Here is a 22,894-nt window from a genome sequence, read left to right as displayed (position 1 = left end):
AGACCCGGCTTTGATCCCTGAGTAGGGAAGAGAATGGCTTACCTACTCCAGTACTGTTGCCTGGAGAACTGCATGGACAGAGGGTAACAGTCCATGGGGTTGCAAACAGTTGGACATAACTGAGCAATTAACACTTTTAACCCTGGAGGAAACCTGGTAGATCCTTGCTATTAAAAGCTTAAAAGCTGTTCTCTAGATTACATCCCACCCTCGCCTTCTCCCACAGCATCGAAACAGGTATATTATCTATGGTGAAACAGATTACCAGCCCAGGTTGGATGCATGAGACAAGTGCTCGGGCCTGGTGCACTGGGAAGACCCAGAGGGATGGGGTAGAGAGGGAGGTGGGAGGGGGGATCGGGATGGGGAATACATGTAAATCCATGTCTGATTCGTGTCAATGTATGACAAAAACCACTACAATATTGTAAACTAATTAGCCTCCAACTAATAAAAATAAATGGAAAAAAAAAATAGCTTAAAAGCTGAGTTGTGAGGAACTATAAAAAAACTCATCTTGTGGCCCACAAAAGAAACCAAAGAACTGAGAACTGGAAGCACTGAGCTTTTAACAGTCACTTAAGGAATTGAATATTGTAAATTACTAGCAACTGTAGTAGGTTAAAAATAAAAATTCCCAAGAATTTATACTTCATTGGATAAGATTATGTACTTGAAAAAAGAAGAAAAAAAAATGGGTGGGAAATCCTACACAAGAATAGTGGCATTAGATATGTCTATCTTCCCACTAGTGGAAGGTGGGATTTTAAACCAAATTTATCACTTTTAGTATGTGCTCTCTACACAAAACCACAAAGAAATTCCAGATTGTGAAGAAAGAATGGTACCAGTTATCAAGTTCCTAGAGATAACAGCAGTGTCACACTTGTGGAGTAGCAGTTTTAATAGTTTAAAGGACAAGGTGCTAGCCATTTTAGTTCATTTCTGTGAAACAAGCAATTCCTCCAATGTAACTTTGTCTTGAGGATAGTCTGCATTAAACCAAACCTCGCTATGGGAGCAGATAACCTAATACAGGTTCTCACAAGTGCTACCATTACGTCAGTTTAAGAGTATGCATGAATTTGTGTGCAAGGCTTACTTCCAACTGCATTTACTCTGGTTATCCTACAAATTCTCAGCTTGCTTTCAAGTGCCTATCACTTCTTGTTTATCCACCTCATTACTCTACCGTCGTCCCTGGATTTATCCACTGAACTCCTACAACAGAGAGAATTAAGATTTCGTCTCCTCTGTACGCCTAATCCAGACCCCACTACCTGCCTTCCTAGACATGTTGACAGGTGGGCATTCTCCAGCTTTCTCGAACTCATGAACTCTCCCTCTCAACCATCTTCTGGTTCCCCAAATTTGTGGTTACCTGTTCAGCAACCAAAGCTGAGAACATTACTTTTGAAGACTCCTTTCCACAATTGGTTTTAAAATTTGGTTAATGTCGAAGAACAGATTCAGATGAGGAAGGCAGTTAATCAAAATAGGATGGCATTAGACATACTCACAGCAGCCCAAGGAGGGACTTTGGCAAATGGTGTGTACATCCCTGACCTGTCTGAAGATGTATCTACTGCCTTGGAGGATATGCAAAATCAAGTGAAAGCCATGTCTAATGAACTGTTGTTATAGTAATCTTGATCATACTGCTTTGTGGGCCCTGCTTCCTACAATGCCTTGTGAATTTTGTAACCCAGAGGTTGATAGCAGTCTCTCACTCTTTTGGCAAGTGATATTTCAAGCATCTCCTCTATTTGAGGACCCCAAGAGAACTACTTAACAAAGTAGTTACTTTATGTTGGTTATTTTTTTGAGGATAACTAAAGCTCACTGAAAATCCCATGGACGGAGGAGCCTGGTAGGCTGCAGTCCATGGGGTTGCGAAGTCGGAGACTGAGCGACTTCACTTCACAGCTCACTGAAGGTCTGGTATCTGCTCTACCTTGCCTTGACCCAACTTTCCAAGTTCAATTTCCTTAAGATTCTACTCAAGACATTTTAAATGTGGTGGCCTTGAAAGGGTGAGGAGAGCATGTAACTCCAAACTGCTGCTTCTTAGGACCCACATTGTTTCCCTTACAGCCATGCCTTCCAACAGTTGCTGCTGGACAACAAAGACTGGCAGTACAAACACATACCCAATTTCCCTGACTCTTCCAACAATTTTGGCTTCAGGGCCCCCAATAAACTAAGTGAAATGTAGAACTGCTATGTGTTACTCATTTTTAAGAGCTCTTAGAGAAGCCCACAAACAATTTTAAGTCAAAAGGGGCTCAGTTTGTCAAACTCCCATTATGCCAAAACATCTCAATCCTGCACTTTACTATATTAAGACATGGAGCCAAAGAAAGCAACACTGTCCAGGCAATCCTGACCACCCTCTACTAAGATTTTCTTCTAAGGTTTATGGCATTTTGGAGACACTTTCAAGTTATGTATTATTCCCAACCAAATGTTATATAAATACTACAATGCTTTGTCCAGTCACAAATCCCAAATATACCTCACCCATGTTTGTTCAAATAAGCCGCCAAATACCATCAATATATTCCGCAAATTTCTCCCATCTACCATTTTTAATTCCTGTTTCCCAACCAATCTATATCAAAGTGCATGCTATTACAAGGTACTTTAGATCAAAACAAGGTTATTTCAGTGTAATGAGGGAGACAGCTACCAATACCACAGTGCCAGAATTGAAATAGGAAGAATTATAGATCCATTTGATGTGGAAATCTGGAAAAGTTATACATATATATCAATACTGGCTAAAGCAACTTCCCTGGCTGATTAGTGGTTAGTACCCTGCAGTCTCACTGCCAAGGGCCTAGGTTTGATCACTGGTTGGGGGACAGAGAAAACCCATAAGCCACACAGTGATGCCAAATTAAAAAATGTTTCCATAGGCTAGGTTCCAGTGCTCCATCACTAGAAACCTTCCAAGATACTCCTTTCCACTGTTTCCAGCTAAAAATCACTTGTAATCTTCCCCCTACCATTTAAGGTCTTGTATTAAGATACAAGATACATCCATCCTCATCAAAACCCTCCTATAGTCCTATATTCTCTAGGCTCCTGTGTACTCTGCTTATGCCTGATAACCACCACCATTTTAGGACTTAGCAAATGTATTCAGGACAAAGGATTTCGTAAGCCATTTAACAAAAGCACAACAGGACAAATCCACACTTTTATTTATTTTCAAGAAGTTTAAATCCTCGAAGGGTACAGCATCTGGAGGGGAAAAGAACACAAGGTGCATGTTATATACAAGAGTTACTGAATACCACAACATAAATACACCTCTCATCCCATTACCTATCTCTGAGAGGCACCCAGTGACTCATACCCTCAAGGGAAGGGAACTAATGTTTATAGCCTTCAGTTTCTGAATATTCACTGACTAAGAATCAGTACTGGGAACACAGAGTCTGTTTAATTTTGTCTCCTCTAACAATACGGGGGCTTCCCAGGTGGTGGTAGTGGTAAAGCATCTGCTTGCCAGTGCAGGAGACAAGTCAGAAAGATACCCTGGAGAAGGGCACGGCCCACTCCAGTATCCTTGTCTGAGAAATCCCATGGACAGAGGACTCTGGAGGGCTTCAGTCCATGAGGTCGCGTTCGGACATGACGGAAGAGACTTCACTCACACGCATTAACAGTAAAAACCTGTTCTGATAAAAATTTCAACTGCTCAGCAGGGTTCAGTAGTGCCCTGTGTCCCCAAAGATGTAGCCCTGTCTATTAAAAATGCATCCTAAATAAAGAAAACAGGGGCTATCCTGTTAGAAAAACCACAGAATCTGGAGTTAAAGGTTTTGGCTGAAGCCTTGGGATGTGAGCATCTGTTAGCCTTAATACCCATTTCAAGACTGTCATGATGAAGAGATGGGAAGTATTAAGAATTATGTCAAAAAAGAAAAAAGAGAATTATGCCAGGAAAAGGTATACTGAATTTTCATTTTCTAGCAATTACTTCAGAGCCCAATACATTTGCCAGAAAACTGTTCATTTAAATAGCTGACCCTTGAACAACCCAGTTTGAACTGCACGTGTCCACTTATATGCAGACTTTTTTCAGTAAATACATACACAATCTGAAGTTGACTGAATCCAAAGATGCAGATGCCAACTGCAAAGTTATAAGTAGATTTCCCACTAGCCCCTAACCCCTGTGTTGTTCAAGGGTCAAATGCTATTCCCCACCACTTCCAGGCAGCTTTAGCAATTACCTGAAATCTAGGCACAATCCATTTGAACCCTTTGCCTTCGCTTTTCATATAATGCCAAGAAAATATTCCATAATACATTTTCACAGTAGCCGCTAATTTTACAGCCTGAACTATTGGTGACATTTTATTATCACAATAGTCCTTAGTGGTCCAAGCCGAACTCGTTGCACTTAGTTTGATTCCACAAGGTTCCACACTGTTAACAATGTACTTACCACACGGATTCTGTGTCCAATGGCCTTAGCAGGAAGGTTACTTCGGAATTTGGCACGAACCATGCCACTGTTTCCATGAGCTCGAGTTATCTTTCCCCAGATTACTCTGGTTTTGTTAGGTTTTCCACCAGGAGTTACTGTGTTGCTGATTTTCAAATGATTAAAAATAAAAAAGGCATGAGAACCCACAGGACCAATATAGTGGTGCAAAATCAAGGTGACTTCTAGATCAGTGGCCCTCAACCCCGTTAACCACTTAATTCACTTGAGAAATAAATGCTAATAGCTGTAAGAGTGGACAAAAAATCTGAGTATAGGGAGAGAAACTTGTTTCTAATTGTAAACAGCCAAGGAAGGCCTTACTAAAAAGCTAATGCTTGAAAAAGTGACTGGAAGGTAAGGGAACAGCTTGTGTTAAAGAACGGGAGGCTGTGTCCCTGGCTTGGGGGAAGGCAAAATATAACCAAGATGAATCTTAGCTGGGTTAAGAGAAAACACGGGGAGCCCTAAATGCATAACGTCTTAGAAGCTCCTTAATGACTTCAGCTTTTAACCATATGAGACGGGGACCAGCCTGGAGCTTCAGCAAAAGTATAGATGATTTGATTTATAATTAAAAATCTCAAAGGATCTCTCTGGTTGCAGCGAGAAAAGGGGCTGAGGGAGATGAAAGCATTCCCCAAAGATCTTTTTTAAAACAATTAAAAAACAACAGTCTACCCATTTTTTCCACCTCTCCCTCAGCCTCTATCCCAAAAGTTTAACTGAGTTGGAATGGGTTTAAGAACCAATACTTGAGAGAGAGAATATCTTTAAGCATCCATAAAAAATATAACCTCAAGAGATCAACAAAATGAATTACAGTACATGAAAAATGCTCTACAAAACCTTAAAATCATATTATAAGCTGACCCCTCCTTTGAAACAATTAACAGCTGTAATTTTTCTAAGCGCAGTAGACATCTACATCCAACACTACCCTAAAGTTGCTTACAATCCCAAAGTAAAAACCACAACAGTATCAATTACTTTACCAACTTAAAATGAGACAAATCAAGTAAAAACTCCAGAAAGTATAATACTATAAACTTACTTCTTTGCTTTGTACACATAAGCACATCTCTTGCCTAGATAGAATTCAGTTTCATCTCGAGCATATACACCTTCAATCTTCAGGAGAGCAGTGTGTTCCCTTTGGTTCCGTAGACCCCGTTTATAGCCAGCAAAAATGGCCTTGGACCACAGCCTAAGACAAAATACATTGTTAATTCTAAGCTGTTAAAAGATCTCATTTAACTTCAACAAGCAACAGGTATGGTTTGACTTGTGATGACCCCCACCTAAATTACCTATACCAAACATCTTTTTTTTCCCACCAGACTTAAAATCACATTTACGATCACGTCTAATAAACAAGTACACTATAAGTACAAAGCAATGATATTTAAAACACATACCTTCCAGACATATTTGTCGTTTTAGAAGTCCCGTTCCCAGCAGGCCTTAAAACAAAAATAATCAGTTTAAAACACTGCAACGCCCGTTTCCCACTTACTAGCTTCCTGTGGAACAGCATCCCAAACTCAAAGAATGCTGGATCAGTAAGCAAACGTCAAAATGAAGATAAAAACTAAAGATTCTACACTATAAGACATAACTCCTAGAAACACCAAAATTAAGTCTTAAGAAAATTTATGCTACGATCACTGGGAAAAAAATGAAGGTCAAGAAGCCAGAGAAGAACACAGAGAACACCACTTTTACACACTGAACAGGAAAGAAAACCTAAGGGAAGACATAGTAAACATGCAAAAAAAAAAAAAAGGTTTGAGGTGGCAGTAAGTGGACAAAGAACCCTGCCTAGAGGTGCTGCTGTTGCCAGACAAAATGCATCTATTTTGTATTTTACTCCGCTAGGGCCCGGAAGCAACTGGGGTTACCGGAGCACCCATTCTCGGAGGTCAGTGTACCAGCACCATCAGTCCCATATCTCCTCCATCCTGTCCTCCCTGTTGCTGGAAACCACAGAGATCGTTAGCTGGTAGAGCCTCGGAGTCGCACCAGTGCCTCGTCCGAGGGATATAGCCGAGCCTACCCCACTTATTTGACCCCAAAGCTCAGCTGCAGGAACTCCACACACCTTCACAGGGTCCAAGATGGCTGAAAGAGACCGGCGAGGACCCGCCGCGTGGCCTTGTGGGTAAACACATCTCTGCCCCGCCCCCGTTTAGGTAACTTCCGCGACCGCCAAAAAAGTAAGCCTCAGAAATCGCCTTCTGACTGAAATAAACCACGTTCAAAATCACCTGTACAATTCTTTACCTAAGTCCTTTTATCTTTGTAAGCTGCAAAATGTATTATTTTTGGAACACAGGGAGGCAAAATGGTAGCCACCTAAAAGAGAAGAAAAGGTCCTCCGAAGCTGTCCGTTGCCATAGAAACACCTTAGCTTAGTTCCGACGGCATCAGAGGGTGTAGTTGGCAAAGTGAAGCCGGAGGGAAGGACGACCTACGCTTGGAGTACCCCAGAACTGATTTGCCAACAAAGGGGTATTTTTCCTTCTTACCACTTAGGAGTAGGGCAAACGTAAGCTCTCGGATCCTAGCCTGGAAGAGAAACCCCGCGAGCAGGAAAGCAGGAGGAGAAGCTCTTACTTCTCTATACCTTTCCTACCCCTTTGCGTGCACATGTACTCAGTCGCGTCTATTTGTGACTCTATGCACCGTCCTCCGCCAGGCTCTCTGTCCATGGGATTCTCTAGGCAAGAATACTGGAGTGGGTTGCCATGCTCTCCTCCAGGGGATCTTCCCCACCCAAGGAGCCTACCCGCATCTCCTGCATTGGCCGGCGGGTTCTTTACAACCAGCGCCACCTGGGAAGCCCTCTTCTCCCTTTCTGCGTCCCTGTTCAGTCGTGTTCGACTCTTTGCAACCCTATGGACTGTAACGCGCGAGGCTCCTCTGTCTATGGGGTTCTCTAGGCAAGAATACTGGAATGGGTTGCCATTCCCTCCTCCAGGGGATCTCTCCGATCCAGGGTTGGGAAGATCCCCTGGAGAAGGGAATGGCAACCCACTCCAGTATTCTTGCTTGGGAAATCCCATGGATTTAATTTGGAAGCTGTAAGAGTAGTTCAAGCACGAAACAACAACTAGATTCAGCAGGGTACTGGGGGAGATAGAAATTGAAAGTAAAATCCACAGAACCTGGTGATGATTTGAATTGGGGGAATGCTGATTACAGGATGCAGGAGGAAGCAGAAAGGACTCCTGAGTTTCTAGTGTTGAATGAGCAGGCAGAACTTGAAAGCACTGGATTCTTCATAAGCATAGGCCTATATTACTTATGTGAGGCATACTTACTGATGCCCGAGGCCTAAAAAATGGAAAAATAAAGAACAACGCAGCAAAAGAACAAAATCTTAACACCATATTACTTGCTTCTAAGTTTGCCCTTGTACTGGAAAATTTAGCTAGTTTGGAATATCTTTTTTTTTTTCCAGTTTATGTAAAGATTCTTTCAGTTCAGACAGTCACTCAGTCATGTCTGACTCCTTGCGACCCCATGAACCACAGCACGCCAGGACTCCCTGTCCACCAACTCCCGGAGTCCACCCAAACTCATGTCCATCGAGTCCGTGATGCCATCCAACCATCTCATCCTCTGTTGTCCTCTTCTCCTCCTGCCCTCAGTCTTTCCCAGCATCAGAGTCTTTTCCAATGAGTCAGCTCTTTGCATCAGGTGGCCAAAGTACTGGAGTTTCAACATCAACATTAGTCCTTCGAGTGAACACCCAGGACTGGTCTCCTTTAGGATGGACTGGTTGGATCTCCTTGCGGTTCAAGGGACTCTCAAGAGTCTTCTCCAACACCACCGATCAAAAGCATCAATTCTTCTGTGCTCAGCTTTATTTATAGTCCAACTCTCACATCCATACATGACTACTGGAAAAACCATAGCCTTGACCAGATGGACCTTTGCTGACAAAACAATGTCTCGGCTTTTGAATATGCTGTCTAGGTTGGTCATAACTGTCCTTCCAAGGAATAAGCGTCTTTTAATTTCATGGCTGTAATCACCATCTGCAGTGATTTTGGAGTCCCAAAAAATAAAGTCAGGCACTATTTCCACTGCTTCCCCATCTATTTGCTGTGAAGTGATGGGACCAGATGCCATGATCCTAGTTTTCTGAATGTTGAGCCAACTTTTTCACTCTCCTCTTTCACTTTCATCAAGAGGCTCTTTAGTTCTTCTTCACTTTCCGCCCTAAGGGTGGTGTCATCTGCATATCTGAGGTTATTGGTATTTCTCTCGCCAGTCTTGATTCCAGCTTGTGCTTCTTCCAGCCCAGCGTTTCTCATGATGTACTCTGCATATAAGTAAATAAGCAGCGTGACAATATACAGCCTTGACGTACTCCTTTTCCTATTTGGAACCAGTCTGTTGTTCCATGTCCAGTTCTAATTTGCTTCCTGACCTGCATACAGGTTTCTCAAGGGGCAGGTCAGGTGGTCTGGTATTCCCATCACTTTCAGAATTTTCCACAGTTTATTGTGATCCACACAGTCAAAGGCTTTGGCATAGTCTATAAAGCAGAAATAGATGTTTTTCTGGAACTCTCTTGCTTTTGCAATGATCCAGCAGATGTTGGCAGTTTGATCTCTGGTTTCTCTGCCTTTTCTAAAACCAGCTTGAACATCTGGAATATTCTTTCAGTTTTTCATATAAAATTTTTGTTGCATGGGACATACTTGTACCACCCTCCTAAGGATCACTTTATTGTAGACAAGATCACACTGGAAACTTACTATTCACTCTTTGCTCTGTATATGGCAAAATTCTCCATAGTCTGTTCTCATTGTAAAGCTTATTTAACCTGAAAGGACTTTCCTTTACTGAGGAAGGATAACATATTGATAGCAGTATTAAACTTATTTTCAGGATAAATAGTTTTTCCAGGCATAATGGCAATTGTTTTTCTGGGTGCAATAAATTCTGTTAATCTAGCAGATCAGGGGAATGGAACCATCAAATATTTTAGTAATCAGAATAACAGAAAAGTAAATCTGTTGTATATGAAGATTACCAGTTAATACTCAGAATATAATTTAAAAACATACAAAAGACATATTGGACATTGGTCTTGGTGTTTGAGTTGCTAAGTTGTGTCCACATGGACTGTAGCCTACCAGGCTTCTCTGTCCATGGGATATCTCAGGCAAGAATTCTGGAATGTGTTGCCATTTCCTTCTGTAGGGGATCTTTCTGACCCAGAGATCAAACCCGTATCTCCTGTGTTGCAGTCAGATTCTTTACTGCTGAGCCACCAGGGAAGCCCTACATTGGCATTAATTTACCTTAAGAAACACGAAGATTGGATTTATCTGCCAGTAATTAAGCTGGCTACTAAATAGACCTGTGCCATTTGATGGCAGTGTTTCTTCCATCTCTGAGACTGCTATGCAAAGCTAGAGGGGATAAGCCACAGCTCTTGTACTTCTTTTTCTGATTCCCTGGTGTTTCAGAGGGTAAACCATCTGCCTGCAATGCAGGAGACCCAGGTTCGATCCCTGGGTTGGGAAGATCCCCTGGAGAAGGAAATGGCAATCCACTCCAGTATTCTTGCCTAGAAAATTCCATGGATGGAGGAACCTGGTGGGCTACAGTTCATGGGGTCACAAAGAGTTGGACACGACTGAGCAACTTCACTTGTTGTTAATGTCACAGTTTAATGTCACAGTTTATATAGATAAATGTCATTCAACACTCCCTTAAACTAATCTCAATGTTTTTTCCCACTTTAGGTGATTGCATGTCCGTGAGATTATAATGTACCAAGGAAATTAAAACTAACTCAAGAAGAATGGAAGAGTATGTTCCAAATTCCATTTTATTGTATATATATATATATATATATAATGACTTATATTAAATTTCTGTGTATTATTTACCCTAGCTGTGTAACAAATTACTCCAAAACTTAGTGACTTAAAATATAAATGTTTATTATTTCACGTAGTTTCTGAAGGTTAGGAATTTGGGAGTAGCTTGGTTATATGGGTCAAGAATTGAGGAACAGCTTAGTGGGGTGGTTCTGTTTTGGGGTTTCTTATAAGTCGAAGTTGGTCAGGGCTGCAGTCATCTGAAGACTTGACTGGGGCTAGGGTATCCACTCCAAGATGGCTCGTTTACAGAGTTGGCAAGTTGATGCTGTCTTTTGTCGAGAGGCCTTAGTTCCTCACTCTCATGAGACTTTTCATAGGGCTTCTGGAGCATCCTCATGACAAGGCATCTGGATTCCCACAGAGTGAGAGGTTTGAGAAAATGATAGAGAAACTAATGTCTCAAAATCACCTAGCCTTGGAAGCCACGATATCCTTTTGGTTATATAGGTTAGTCCTATTCAGTGTGGGGAAGATCACAGAAGGGCATGAGTATAAGAAGGTGAGACTCGTATGGGCCACCTTGAGAATGGCTACTACATTCCACGTTTTGTGAACTGAAACGGAGCAGGGCCCTGTAGGGCTCCCAGGCATGGAGGCCTTTCTGTCTCCCATTTCTTGTAGGCAAGACTCCAGCATTATAACTTTCTGTGAGTTCCAAAGGGCAGATTTGAACAGTTGCTAATCAAGGGTGTACGTGCTAAGTCGCTTCAGTCATGTCCAACTCTTTGAGACCCCATGGACTGTAACCTGCCAGGCTCCTCTGTCCATGGGGATTCTCCAGGCAAGAATACTGGAGTGGGGTGCCATTTCCTTTTCCAGGGGATCTTCCCTACCCAGGGATTGAACCAGCACCTCTTACGCCTCCTGCATTGGCACGTGGGTTCTTTACCACTAGAGCCACCTGGGAAGCTAATCAAGGGAAAGTGAAAATGAAAAGTTGCCCAGTCGTGTCCGACTCTTTGCAACCCCATGGACTATACAGTCCGTGGAATTCTCCAGGCCAGAATACTGGAGTGGATAGCCTTTCCCTTCTCCAGGGGACCTTCCCAAACCAGGGATGGAACCAAGGTCTCCCGCATTGCAGGTGGATTCTTTACCAGCTGAACCACAAGGGAAGCCCAAGAATACTGGAGTGGGTAGCCTATCCCTTCCCCAGGGGACCTTCTCAAATCAGGGATGGAACCCAGGTCTCCCGCATTGCAGGTGGATTCTTTGCCATCTAAGCTATCAGGCAAGCCCAATCAAGGGAGAAGCAGTCAAAAATCACCAGAGGTAAGATGAAAGGGACCGGAGAAGCTCATCAAGATTAGAAGACCCACCACCTAAAATGAGATTAAGGAAGTGCAAGCTTCCCTCACTCTAATCTTGTTAGAGACCCCACCTTTGACCCTTATCAAATTCTCTAGGGTTGGGACTCTCCATTGTTGTTTGAGACTGAACATAGTTTTAGGTTCCTCTTTGCCTGGCAAAGCAATAAAGCTAGCTATCCTTTTCTCCGCCCCAAACTCTGTCTCCAGGATTTGATTTGGCACCTGGTGTACAGAGAGGCTGAGCTTTCAGTTAACATAACCATGAGACAATTTTGATTAGCATCTGAAAATGTTGCTAGAAAAAAAGTTTATCTGGCTGAAGTTCAAATTGGTTAAGCATAGTCAAATAGCAGGGGCTACCCATCCTTAATAAACAGTAAGTTGCTTTTCTTTGGGAAGTCAGAATGTTACTGGGGGTTATTAAGCAGAATCATCTGCCAAGTACTTTGGTTCATTCTCTTGAGTATATGGCAAAATGGACTTTACAGGAACCCATCTACATGCTGCCTGTGTTTTTGGATTTAAGTCATTTTAAACATTTGATTGCTGACTTATTTTTTCCTTCCTTCTTTCTTTAGAGGTCAACTGGAAGCCTCAAATCTTCCTCCAGAAGCTTGGCCTTCTGAAGTGACGGTGTCAGTGACAGGAGAACCACCTAATACTGCTGTAGAAGAAAAGGAGGAAACAGCCAAAGAAGCAGTCATAGAAATCAGCCCAGAAATCACGAAGCCACTCCCCATTCTAGACGTGCTGAGGATCTCTGCAGTTCTGGAGGACACCATAGACCAGCTCTCCATTCTAAACTATATCATGCCAGTTCAGTATGAAAAAAGACAAAACATCAGCATGGTATATACATTCACCATCACTTAATTTTTGCTTTCTCTTTATTTCTCCCTCATTTTCAGTACCTATGCCATTCAATTTAACTTGGGAAATTGCACCTTCTAGTCAGGTAAAGGGCTACAGTAATGATCTGAGATATGTACTCTCAGTTAATGGAGTGAAATAGACATAGCTTAGGTACATCTCACAAAATATCCTTTTCTCATGATATATTGGCATTATTCTAAAAAGTCTATAGATAAGTCAGTATAAATACAATATATATACTGAGGAGATAAATAATTGTGTTGTCTTATTTGTCTTGTATTGGTATTTGTCAGCTGGCAACCCACTCCAGTATTCTTGCCTAGAGAATCCCCATGGACAGAGGAGCCTAGTCCATGGGGTCGCAAAGAGTCAGACTGAGCAATTAAGTACAACAGCACAAAAGCTAACTGAGGGGCTTCCCTGGTGGCTCAGTGGTAAAGAATCTGCCTGCGATGCAGGCAACCTGGGTTCAATCCCTGGGTTGGGAAGGTTCCTCTGGAGAAGGAAATGGCAACCCACTCCAGTGTTCTTGCCTGGAGAAAAGAAAAAAAAGCTAACTGAACACCAAGGGGGAGGAATTTCAACTGGACCCTGTCAACATTGCTTTCATCTAAAATGATTTTGTCATTGCTAAATATGTTGCAATCTGCTTTTCTGAATAGCCAGCCACATTATTGCATTAGCCATTACATTTTCAATGATGCTACGGATTCCTCCCTCAAATCACCACTGAGTTATCAAAAAACTCAACTTAGTAGTGAGCAAAATCTTTCATAAATTCTTAAGCCCTTAAACCATAAACAATTTTTAAGTAAAAATACATATTTATTAAGTTTAACAAAATTATATAATTTGTAAAGAATATATTATTTGTGATTCCATGATAAATGCAACTTGCTATAAAAATGAGAGGGTAAATTAATTTTCATGTCTAATAGAGAAGAAGTCCATATTTACTGTGACTAGAAAATTAAATTTTCCTTTAATTGCCCCTTACAATTTTATAATTATTATTGTTATGATTACTACTGCTATATGTATAAACTAGATTCACAAAACTTTTATTAGAGTTTTAAAAGTGGATTTGAAGTTACAGGATCATTATGGTTGAATTGTGCAATAAGCAATTCATTTCACTTTCTCAGTCTTAGTTTTCTCATTTATGAATTGTGGTGGAGTTTTAATGAAATGAGCCCTTCTAATACTAATATTCCACGAGTTTTAGGGTGATTTTAAAACATTAATGGGTATTATAGGAATTTTACAACAAATCAGTTTCCTTATTAATTTATGAAAAGTGAGGACATCTGGAAACCCAAGAACTAAACCTTTCAGTGTGCTTAAAATGAGTATAATTCTTAAATTGTTTGTTAACAAGTGGTACAGAAGAGACACCAACCTCACTAAATATCTTCAGTTAACAAGATAAAGTTTTCCCAATGATATTTACTGTCAGGCTTTAAAAAGGGTAATTTTCCCTCATAGAAACTCAAGAGAGAAAGAAAAACACAAATTTATAAACAACATTCAGTAGTGGTCACCATTCCAGTACATAAAAGAAGAAAACTTCTCCAGTTTTATTCTGGTTTGTGATCTTCACCCACAGAATTTTCTGACGTAACAGAGAGAGGCCCTGCTTATGATTTTATAGAAATATAAATAATAAAGGTTTGTACTCTTATTCTGATTAATAGAGCTTAAAAGCCCCTTTCAGAATATGTTATATAACTTTTAAAAATGTGACTCTTAAAATAATTTTTCATTTTATAGTATTATAGTTGTTCTAACTCATAAATTTTTATAGTACCATTGCCCTGCATAAGATAAATATTTAAAAACCTTAGTACTAATGTAAATGTTTTCTTTCTTTAAAAGCTTCATGTTGTTGAGCTTTACAGTAACAACACTGCAATGAAAGTTTAGTTAGCATTATCCCTCTTCCACAACCATTTTTATAGCTAAAGAATAATGGAATGGAATGATGAAAAACATACTAATGTACTAAGTTCTAAAAGAAGTGGGAGTAATTGATCTGAACTTTGGAAAGAGCTCCCTTGCCGAGAATAGTGTTCTTATTTTTTCTCTTAGGATCTAACACCCTGCCATACAAGGAGGTGAATGGGCCAGAATATTTAGCTAGTTCCTTTAAGTTCTCTTCTAAAAACTCATATTTATTTCTAGTAATCTGTCCATCAGGCCATTTGACACATTTGCTTCCTTTTCCAGATGCCCAAGCACAAATGTAGAGGAATGATGGTTAGGGCGACCAGAAAAAACAAACTTTCCAGGCCTTACATTTCCCATTCCCTCCCTAGTTTAGAAAATCTAGAGTAAAACCATCTGCATACTTAAAGCTTTCTTTATGCATAGCTAAGTTTCAATTTAATTGTTGGAGTTCTATGGTTTCTGTTCTCTTTGTAGTCAGTCATATCAATTTTAATTTAAAGGAGTATTTTTAAATTTAATTCTTATTTAAGGTAGCATTTTGTTTTGTACTTGGGTATGTTTGTTTTTCTCAGATCTGCATCTCTTTGCCTGCTGTTGATAAAGGAAAAAGGCTGTTGAGTCTGTGTTTATTAATCTTTATTGATAGTTTTTTTTAAAAAACTAATCTAATTGAACTTTAGCTAAGGAAGACCTAGGCTTTTATGCAAATAAAATTCTCCTGTGCATAGGATCAGCACAAGAATTTAAGTAATCATATCAAATGTTGAACTTACATGGTTCTGTGTAGTGTTCTAAATGCCCTTTTTCTTTCTTTTTCTCCTTCTTTCCTTTCTTTTTTTCTTTCATCAGTAACTGCAGGACGGCAAGTACTATTATTATCCCTATTTTATCAATGGGAAATGGAGGCGTAGAGATATTAAATAGTTGTCTAAAGTCAATGTGGTTTAGTAACAGGGTCAGGATTTAAACAAGGAAGTCTGGTTTCAGAGTCCCATATGAACTGCATAACCACTATGTTATATGGTTTCCCATTGGCTCAAGGTTTTAGCCACAGATTAAATAGGAATCATCAATTGAAAGATGTATCCTGTCCCAGCTGAAAGATGGTAATGCTTACCTCTTACTATTCAAGTTTGGGTCTGAAAAATAATTTTTTTTTTTGGCTTTTCCCCACATGAACTTCGAAATCTATACCACAGCACTAAATACACTATCAGCTCCTACTCTTTGGTATGATTCTCTTTTAATTCTTTATACAGTGGGCCCTCCATATCTGTGGGTTCCACATCTGCAGATTCAAGCAACCATAGATCAAAAATATTCAGAAAAAAATTCCAGTATGTTCCCAAAAGCATAACTTGAATTTGCTGTGTGCTGGCAGTTATATACATAGTATTTACATTGTTTTAGTATTATAGGTCATCTAGAGATGATTTAACCCACTCCAGTGTTCTTGCCTGGAGAATCCCAGGGATGGGGGAGCCTGGCGGGCTGCTGTCTATGGAGTCGCACAGAGTTGGACACAACTGAAGTGACTTAGCAGCAGCAGCAGAGATGATTTAAAGTATATGAGAGAAAAAAAAAGTATATGAGAGAATGTACACAGGTTATATACAAATACTATGCCATTTTACATAAAGGACTTCAGGATCTGTGGAGTTTGGTCTTCTTGAGGGCTGGGGTGGGGGTGTGGTGGTGGATCAGACCAATCCTCCACAGTTACCAAGGGATGACTATATTTCAGATTCACGTGTTCAGTGAACATTTGAGTCTTTGCTGTACCCTGGACATTGTTCTAAACAATGGGATTATAAAGATGGCCACATTTATTTAATATTATCTTGTTCCAAAAAGAATTTGAGGTGCACCAAGATCTGTAAGACACTGTCCCTCTCCTCATGGAATTTATAATTTAATGGAGATATTTATACAAATAATTACAAATGGTAAATGTCTGCTAATAGAGATGTTTCGCAGAGAACTGTCTTAAAGTTTACCAGTTTGGGGAATGACAGAGAGTGGGAATGTATAAAGGCAGGAAGACAGAGCAAGCAGTTTAATGTGGCTGAAGAAGAGGATTATTTTCTGGTACTGATATTACAAGAGGTTTAAAATGTAGGAATAGGCCCTCATATAGCATTGTTTCTTTTTGTTTTAAAAATCTGTCTTAACGTGAAACATCATTTATTGTTTTTAGAAGAATAACAGAGAAATGCATTCAGAAGGAAGAAGCTCAGGAAAAGTTCCACTGGTATCAGAACCCTCAAAAATATCCAGTTCGTTGGTACATAAAGAAGAACCCAAGTTGCCGGAAATCAGACAAGGAGGCCAGTTTAACAAAGTGCAAGATCTTATCTTCAAAAAGCCCGCAAGGCAGACCATAATGAATACAGAGACACTGAAGAAAATTCAGATTGATAGGTAAGGAAGGAGAGCACATTTGGAAATGTAATAATGTATTTCTGGATGGATGAAGAGTGAATACAGGGGTGGCTGACTGCTCTCTTCTCTTAATGGATTGGTCATTATATCCAAGTGACTGCAGATAACACAATTAGCCAAGGGCTATCTAGGGGGAAGTATGGTACAGTTAACAGTATTAATACGGTGGCTATATGGTTGGGCAAGTTATTGAACCTTTGTTTACAGTTTTTAAAAATGAGAATAATGATAACTTTGGAGGGAGTTATCAGCCAAGTGCTTGGCAGAGATTGGTGGCTATTGTGATGCTTTATTCTCTAGTAAGAGATAGATACTATCAAAGTAGTCAAATTTTAAACTTTTAATCCTGAGGATTTCTTAAGCAGTCTCAATTTCCATTGTCTTATTGCTCAGTTTTTCATTGTCAACTGGCTTGCTGACAAAGAATCCTGTTAAGTTTAAAAGAAAGTATAACCTTATGATAGTAACTTTTGGTAAATAAGGGTTTATAGCAATTACCCAGGGCCACTAGCCAAATCCAGCCTGTAGTCTGTTTTTGAAAATAAATTTTACTGGAATACAGCATCGCCCATTTTATATATTGTCTATGACTGCTTTCATGGGAGAGTAGTTTCAACAGGGAATTTATGTCATGCGAAACCAAAAACATTTACTATTTGTCCAGTTACAGAAAAACTTGCTGACCCCTGCTTTAGACCCTCACCAGAAGGGTATCATCTCTTATTAGAAATAATCTGATTTCACATTTGCATCCCTTAAAGATGGTGTCCTATTTATAAGCTGCTAGTTAATGTCCTTTCATTCTCAGTGTGTGGGATCATAGTTTTTCAATTGATGTGACTTCATCGTATTTATTTTCTCAATATAGTTATTGAATATTTTGTGTGAACTATTGGTAATAATTATGTAAAACAGTAAGTATACTTCTTGCTGATTCTATATCAAAACATTAAATAACAGTATTTAAAATTCTCTCCCTAGGAGAGAATACTCAATGGACTATGAGTCAAGAGTCTGAATTAAATAGTTCTATCTCTTTTTCAAATTAGTTCTGTGAACTTGGGCAAGGAAGGCATTTAATCTTCCTGAGTCTGGATTGACTCATCTCTAAAATGTGTTGTATTAGCTCTTCATACAAAAATTTTTAAATGATTTAACTTTTTCAAAATTATGAAATATTTCAACAATGCAGAAAAATGTGAAGAATAAAATTATTAATCCTTATGTATATAACCACTAAATCTTAACATTTTACATGATAGCTTTAACAGTATTTTTTTTCAAATAAAATATGTCAGGTACAATTGAAGCCTCTGATTCTAGTCCGCTGACCCTTCCCCCAAATATTTCTTCTGAATTTGTTGTTTATTGTTCTCTTGTATATGTTGTGATACTTTTATTAGGTAGGTAAGTATTTTATTTAAACGATACATATAGGTGGCTCAGATGGTAAAGAGTCTGCCTGCAATGCGGGAGACCTGGGTTTGATCCCTGGTTCAGGAAGATCCCCTGGAGAAGGAAAATGGCAACCCACTCCAGTATTCTTGCCTGGAGAATTCCATGGACAGAGGAGCCTGTTGGGCTACAGTCCATGGGGTCACAAAGAGTCGGACATGACTGACTAACTTTCACTTTCACGTTCATAGTTTTACATGTTCTTAAATGTTGCATACACAATATCATGCTGTACATTCCAGGTCCATTAGTCCTCAGTATGTAAACTTTTTCTGGTTAAGGAGTTTCTCTTTTTCGCTAAGAGTTGTTGTTTGTTTTTAAATGATGTGATGATCATTTGGCTTTTTTCTCCTTTTGTCCTTATTAATGTGATGATTTCCATTAGTAGATTTTCTAATACTAAACTATTTCTGCCTTCAATAATTCAAATTTAGTTATGATGGTCCTTCTGGGTCTTAACTTGTGTGATTTCTGTAGCCCTTTGTGAATATGGGAAATACATCTTACTGATTCATCTTTTTTGTTTCTCCTTACAGGCAATTTTTCAGTGATGTAATTACAGAAACTATGGAGGAGTTGCAAGAAGAAGGCACTTTCACCAATCTCCTGAAAGCTTTGGGCAAAGAGAGGGAAAGCAAAATGCATTTCTATGATATCATTGCCAAGTGAGAATAACTTTAGGCTTATTTGCCTTGTTGCATTTTAAAGTGCTATAAAACTCTTACTGGAAGTCTTAGATTTCTAAAGCAATCAAGTTTTTGCTTTTAAGGGGAGATAACTAGAAGTCAGAAAGTTGGGTTCTATTTGGAGTTCTGCTGGAACAATAGTTCAATTTCTGGGCTTCAGTTATCTGTATCTATAGTATAGGTAGTACAATATATGTACTACACAGATGAGTAGTGCATAATCTATGGTTTGTTTTGGCAATTACAATCTCAAGTTAGCAGGATTTCTCTAGATGCTACTTAATGATAAGGGTTTTTTTGTTCTTATTGTTGTTCTCATTTTTGTTGCTATGGACTGAATGTTTGTGCCCCTCTAACTTCAATTTTTGGAATCCTAACCTCCAGAGTGATGGTTTTAGGAGGCTGGACGTCTTTGGTCAGTGAGTAGGTCTGAAGGATGGAGCCCTCATTAGTGGGATTAGTGCCCTTATAAACAAGACCCAGGAGAGCTGCCTTCCTCTTCTGTCATGTAGATACAAATGAAAATGGGCAATTGTGAGCCAGGTGGCAGGTTCTCACCAGACACTGAATTGGATGGCACCCAGATCTTGTACTTAATAGCCTCCAGAACTGTGAGAAATGAATTTCTCTGTTTATAAGCCTTCCAATCTATGATATTTTTATTATAGCAGCTCAAGCTAAGATAGGTATTATTTTGTTTTTTATTGTATTGTTCTGTTATTTTATTTTAAAACTAAATAGTGGGATTGATGAAGATAGCAGAATTCCGTTTCTGAGGGCAAACAGAAACAACATAAAATAGTTAAATTCTTATTCAGACAGTGCTGAGTTTGAATTCTGCTCTGCCATTTACTACTTGTGTGACTATGGCAAGTGTGTGAGTCTGTATCTTCTTAGAGATAGATGCCAAGATGAGATTTAAGATTTCTATCAGGGAAACTGTTACATTAGAGAAAATGGGGAGGGAGCCTTTGGACTCAATGCTAGACTCACCCTAAGTGAAGGAGAGGGAAGGTTGGGTGGATGAGACCACCCTGCAATCTAAGGACGATTTGGCAAGGTCATCAGGGAGTCCTTGAGCAAAAGTCAAGCATCAAAAAAGTCCAGAGTCTCCTAGGAAGGGATGGCCTTATCCCTGCCACCCGCGAAACTTGGCTGGGAGCAGTCTGTGGGAAGGATGGCCTCAGAGCACACACAGTGGAGGAATTCAGAGCCGAGAGCTTGGACCCTTATTTTATTACATTGCCTGTACTTAGAGGTCTGTGGGGCACATTCTCAGGTCCTCTGCAGCAAGTTACCTCAACTATGTGCATTTTCCTCATCTGTAAAACAGGAGTGATGACAGAGATTATGTCATTAGGTTTTAAGAGGTGCTCAGAATAGAAAAGATTCTTCTTTTTCCTCTTCCTGTTCCTCCACCTCTTAGCTTGTTCTCAGCAGCAGCAATTTTAGATACTACACTGATAAGCCAGAAAATCCTCTTCCAGTTTACTAAAATCACAGTCTTTTTTTAAAATTAATTTATTTTTTATTGAAGGATAATTGCTTTATAGAATTTTGCTGTTTTCTGTCAAACCTCAACATGAATCAGCCATAGGTCTACAAATATCCCCTCCCTTTTGAACCCCCCCACCCATCTCCCTCCCCATCCCACCCCTCTTGGTTGATACAGAGCCCCCTGTTTGAGTTTCCTGAGCCATACAGCAAATTCACGGCTATCTATTTTACATATGGCAATGTAAGTTTCCATATTACTCTTTCCATACATCTCACCCTCTCCTTCCCTCTCCCCATGTCCATAAGTCTATTCTCTATGTCTGTTTCTCCCTTGTTTCCCTGTAAATAAATTCTTCAGTACTGTTTTTCTAGATTCTGTATATATGCGTTAGAAGACGGTATTTCTCTTTCTTTTCTGATTCACTTCACTCTGCATATGGGTTCTAGATTCATCCACCTCATTAGAACTGACTCAAATGTGTTCCTTTTTATGGCTGAGTAAATTCCATTGTGTATATGTACCACAACTTCTTTATCCATTCATCTGTTGATGGACATCTAGATGCTTTCATGTTCTAGCTATTGTAAATAGTGCTGCAGTGAACAATGGGATACACATGTCTCTTTCAATTTTGGTTTCCTCAGGGTATATGCCTAGGAGTAGGATTGCTGGGTCATATTGTGGTTTTATTCCTAGTTATTTAAGGAATTTCCATGCCATCTTCCATAGTGGCTGTATTTATATTCCCACCAGCAGTGCCAGAGCATTTTCTTTTCTCCACACACTCTCCAGAATTTATTGTTTGTAGACTTTTTGATGATGGCCATTCTGACTGGTGTGAGGTGATATCTTATTGTAGTTTTGATTTGCATTTCTCTAATAATGAATGATGTTGAGCATCTTTTCATGTGTTTGTTAGCCATCTGTGTATCTTCTTTGGAGAAATGTCTGTTTAGGTCTTTTTCCACTTTTTGATTGGGTTGTTTGTTTTTCTGGTATTGAGTTGTATGAGCTGCTTGTATACTTTGGAAGTTAATCCTTTGTCAGATGTTTCACTTGCTATTATTTTCTGCCATTCTGAGGGTTGTTTTTTCATCTTGCTTATAAAAGCTTCCTTTGCTGTGCAAAAACTTTTAAGTTTAATCAGGTCCCACTTGTTTACTTTTGTTTTTATTTCCATTACTCTAGCATGTGGGTCATAGAGGATCTTGCTTTGATTTATGTCATCAAGTGTTCTGCCTATGTTTTCCTCTAAGAGTTTTATAATTTCTGGTCTTACATTTAGGTCTTTAATCCATTTTGAGTTTATCTTTGTGTATGGTGTTAGGAAGTGTTCTAATTTCATTTTTTTACATGTAGCTGTCCAGTTTCCCCAGCACCATTTATTGAAGAGGCTGTCTTTGCCCCATGGTATATTCTTGCCTCCTTTGTCAAAAATAAGGTACCCATAGGTGCATGGGTTTATTTCTGGGTTTTCTATCTTGTTCCATTGGTCTATATTTCTGTTTTTGTGCCAGTACCATACTATCTTGATGTCTGTAGCTTTGTAGTATAATCTGAAGTCAGGAAGGTTGATTCCTCCACTCCATTCTTCTTTCTCAAGACTGCTTTGGCTATTTGGGTTCTTTTGTGTTTCCATATGAATTGTGAAATTTTTTTGTTCTAGTTCTGTGAAAAAAGCCATTGGTAATTTGATAGGGATCTCATTGAATCTGTAGATTACATTTGGCAGTATAGTCATTTTTACAATATTGATTCTCCTTACCCAGGAACATGGAATATCTCTCCATCTGTTTATGTCATCTTTGATTTCTTTCATTGGTGTCATAATATTCTGTGTACAGTTCTTTTGTCTCCTTAGGTAGGTTTATTCCTAAATATTTACTTTTTTTGTTACAATGGTGAATGGGATTGATTTCCTTAATTTCTCTTTCTGATTTTTCATTGTTAGTATATAGAATTGCAAGTGATTTCTGTGTATTGATTTTGTATCCTGCAACTTTCCTAAATTCACTGATGAGTTCTAGTAATTTTCTGATACTATCTTTAGGGTTTTCTTTGTACAGTATCATGTCATCTGCAAACAGTGAGAGCTTTACTTCTTCTTTTCTGATCTGGATTCTCTTTTTTCTTTTTCTTCTCTGATTGCTTGTAGCTAGCATTTCCAGAACTATGTTGAATAATAGTGGTGAAAATGGACACCCTTGTCTTGTTTCTGATCTTAGGGGGAATGCTTTTAGTTTTTCACCATTGAGAATAACGTTTGCTGTAGGCTTATT

The 22,894-nt window shown here is 39.4% G+C and overlaps 2 protein-coding genes across 5 annotated transcripts in view; one reads left to right on the top strand and one right to left on the bottom strand.

Annotated features, from left to right (window-relative positions):
- Positions 1-3,157: 3,157 nt before the first annotated feature.
- Positions 3,158-6,646, bottom strand: RPL35A (ribosomal protein L35a). 4 transcript variants are annotated; one of them, XM_061166962.1, is made up of 5 exons: positions 6,600-6,646; positions 5,917-5,961; positions 5,553-5,705; positions 4,460-4,604; positions 3,158-3,246 (listed from the first exon to the last, which is right to left on the bottom strand). In XM_061166962.1, the coding sequence occupies exons 2-5, from the start codon at positions 5,925-5,927 to the stop codon at positions 3,223-3,225; spliced, it is 333 nt and encodes a 110-aa protein (XP_061022945.1). In that variant the 5' UTR covers positions 5,928-5,961; positions 6,600-6,646; the 3' UTR covers positions 3,158-3,222. The 4 variants fall into 4 exon arrangements, with proteins under 4 accessions (XP_061022945.1, XP_061022944.1, XP_061022947.1 ...); XM_061166961.1 differs by having other exon boundaries at positions 6,555-6,630; XM_061166964.1 differs by lacking the exon at positions 6,600-6,646 and adding an exon at positions 6,521-6,542.
- Positions 6,647-6,917: 271 nt separating this feature from the next.
- IQCG (IQ motif containing G) overlaps positions 6,918-22,894 on the top strand; it is a 42,182-nt gene continuing 26,205 nt past the window's right edge. Inside the window, exons 1-5 of the mRNA XM_061167931.1 lie at positions 6,918-7,046; positions 10,264-10,330; positions 12,293-12,563; positions 16,732-16,955; positions 18,968-19,096. Of these exons, the coding sequence (XP_061023914.1) occupies positions 10,323-10,330; positions 12,293-12,563; positions 16,732-16,955; positions 18,968-19,096 (632 nt within the window). The 5' untranslated portion in view covers positions 6,918-7,046; positions 10,264-10,322. The remainder of the gene's footprint in view (positions 7,047-10,263; positions 10,331-12,292; positions 12,564-16,731; positions 16,956-18,967; positions 19,097-22,894) is intronic.

Source organism: Dama dama, chromosome 19, assembly GCF_033118175.1.
Source record: "Dama dama isolate Ldn47 chromosome 19, ASM3311817v1, whole genome shotgun sequence".
Classification (NCBI taxonomy): Eukaryota; Metazoa; Chordata; class Mammalia; order Artiodactyla; family Cervidae; genus Dama; species Dama dama.
The sequence above is the reverse complement of the archived record's forward strand: the minus strand, read 5'-3'. Positions and strand labels throughout refer to the sequence as shown.

Bases quoted from the DNA above. Each gene is read 5' to 3' on its own strand.
- RPL35A (XM_061166962.1), bottom strand. The intron at 4,605-5,552 runs GTAAGTTTATAG...TTTGAAAATCAG, and splicing joins TATGTGTACAAAGCAAAGAA to CAACACAGTAACTCCTGGTG. The intron at 3,247-4,459 runs GTAAGTACATTG...TTTCCCCTCCAG, and splicing joins TTGGACACAGAATCCGTGTG to ATGCTGTACCCTTCGAGGAT.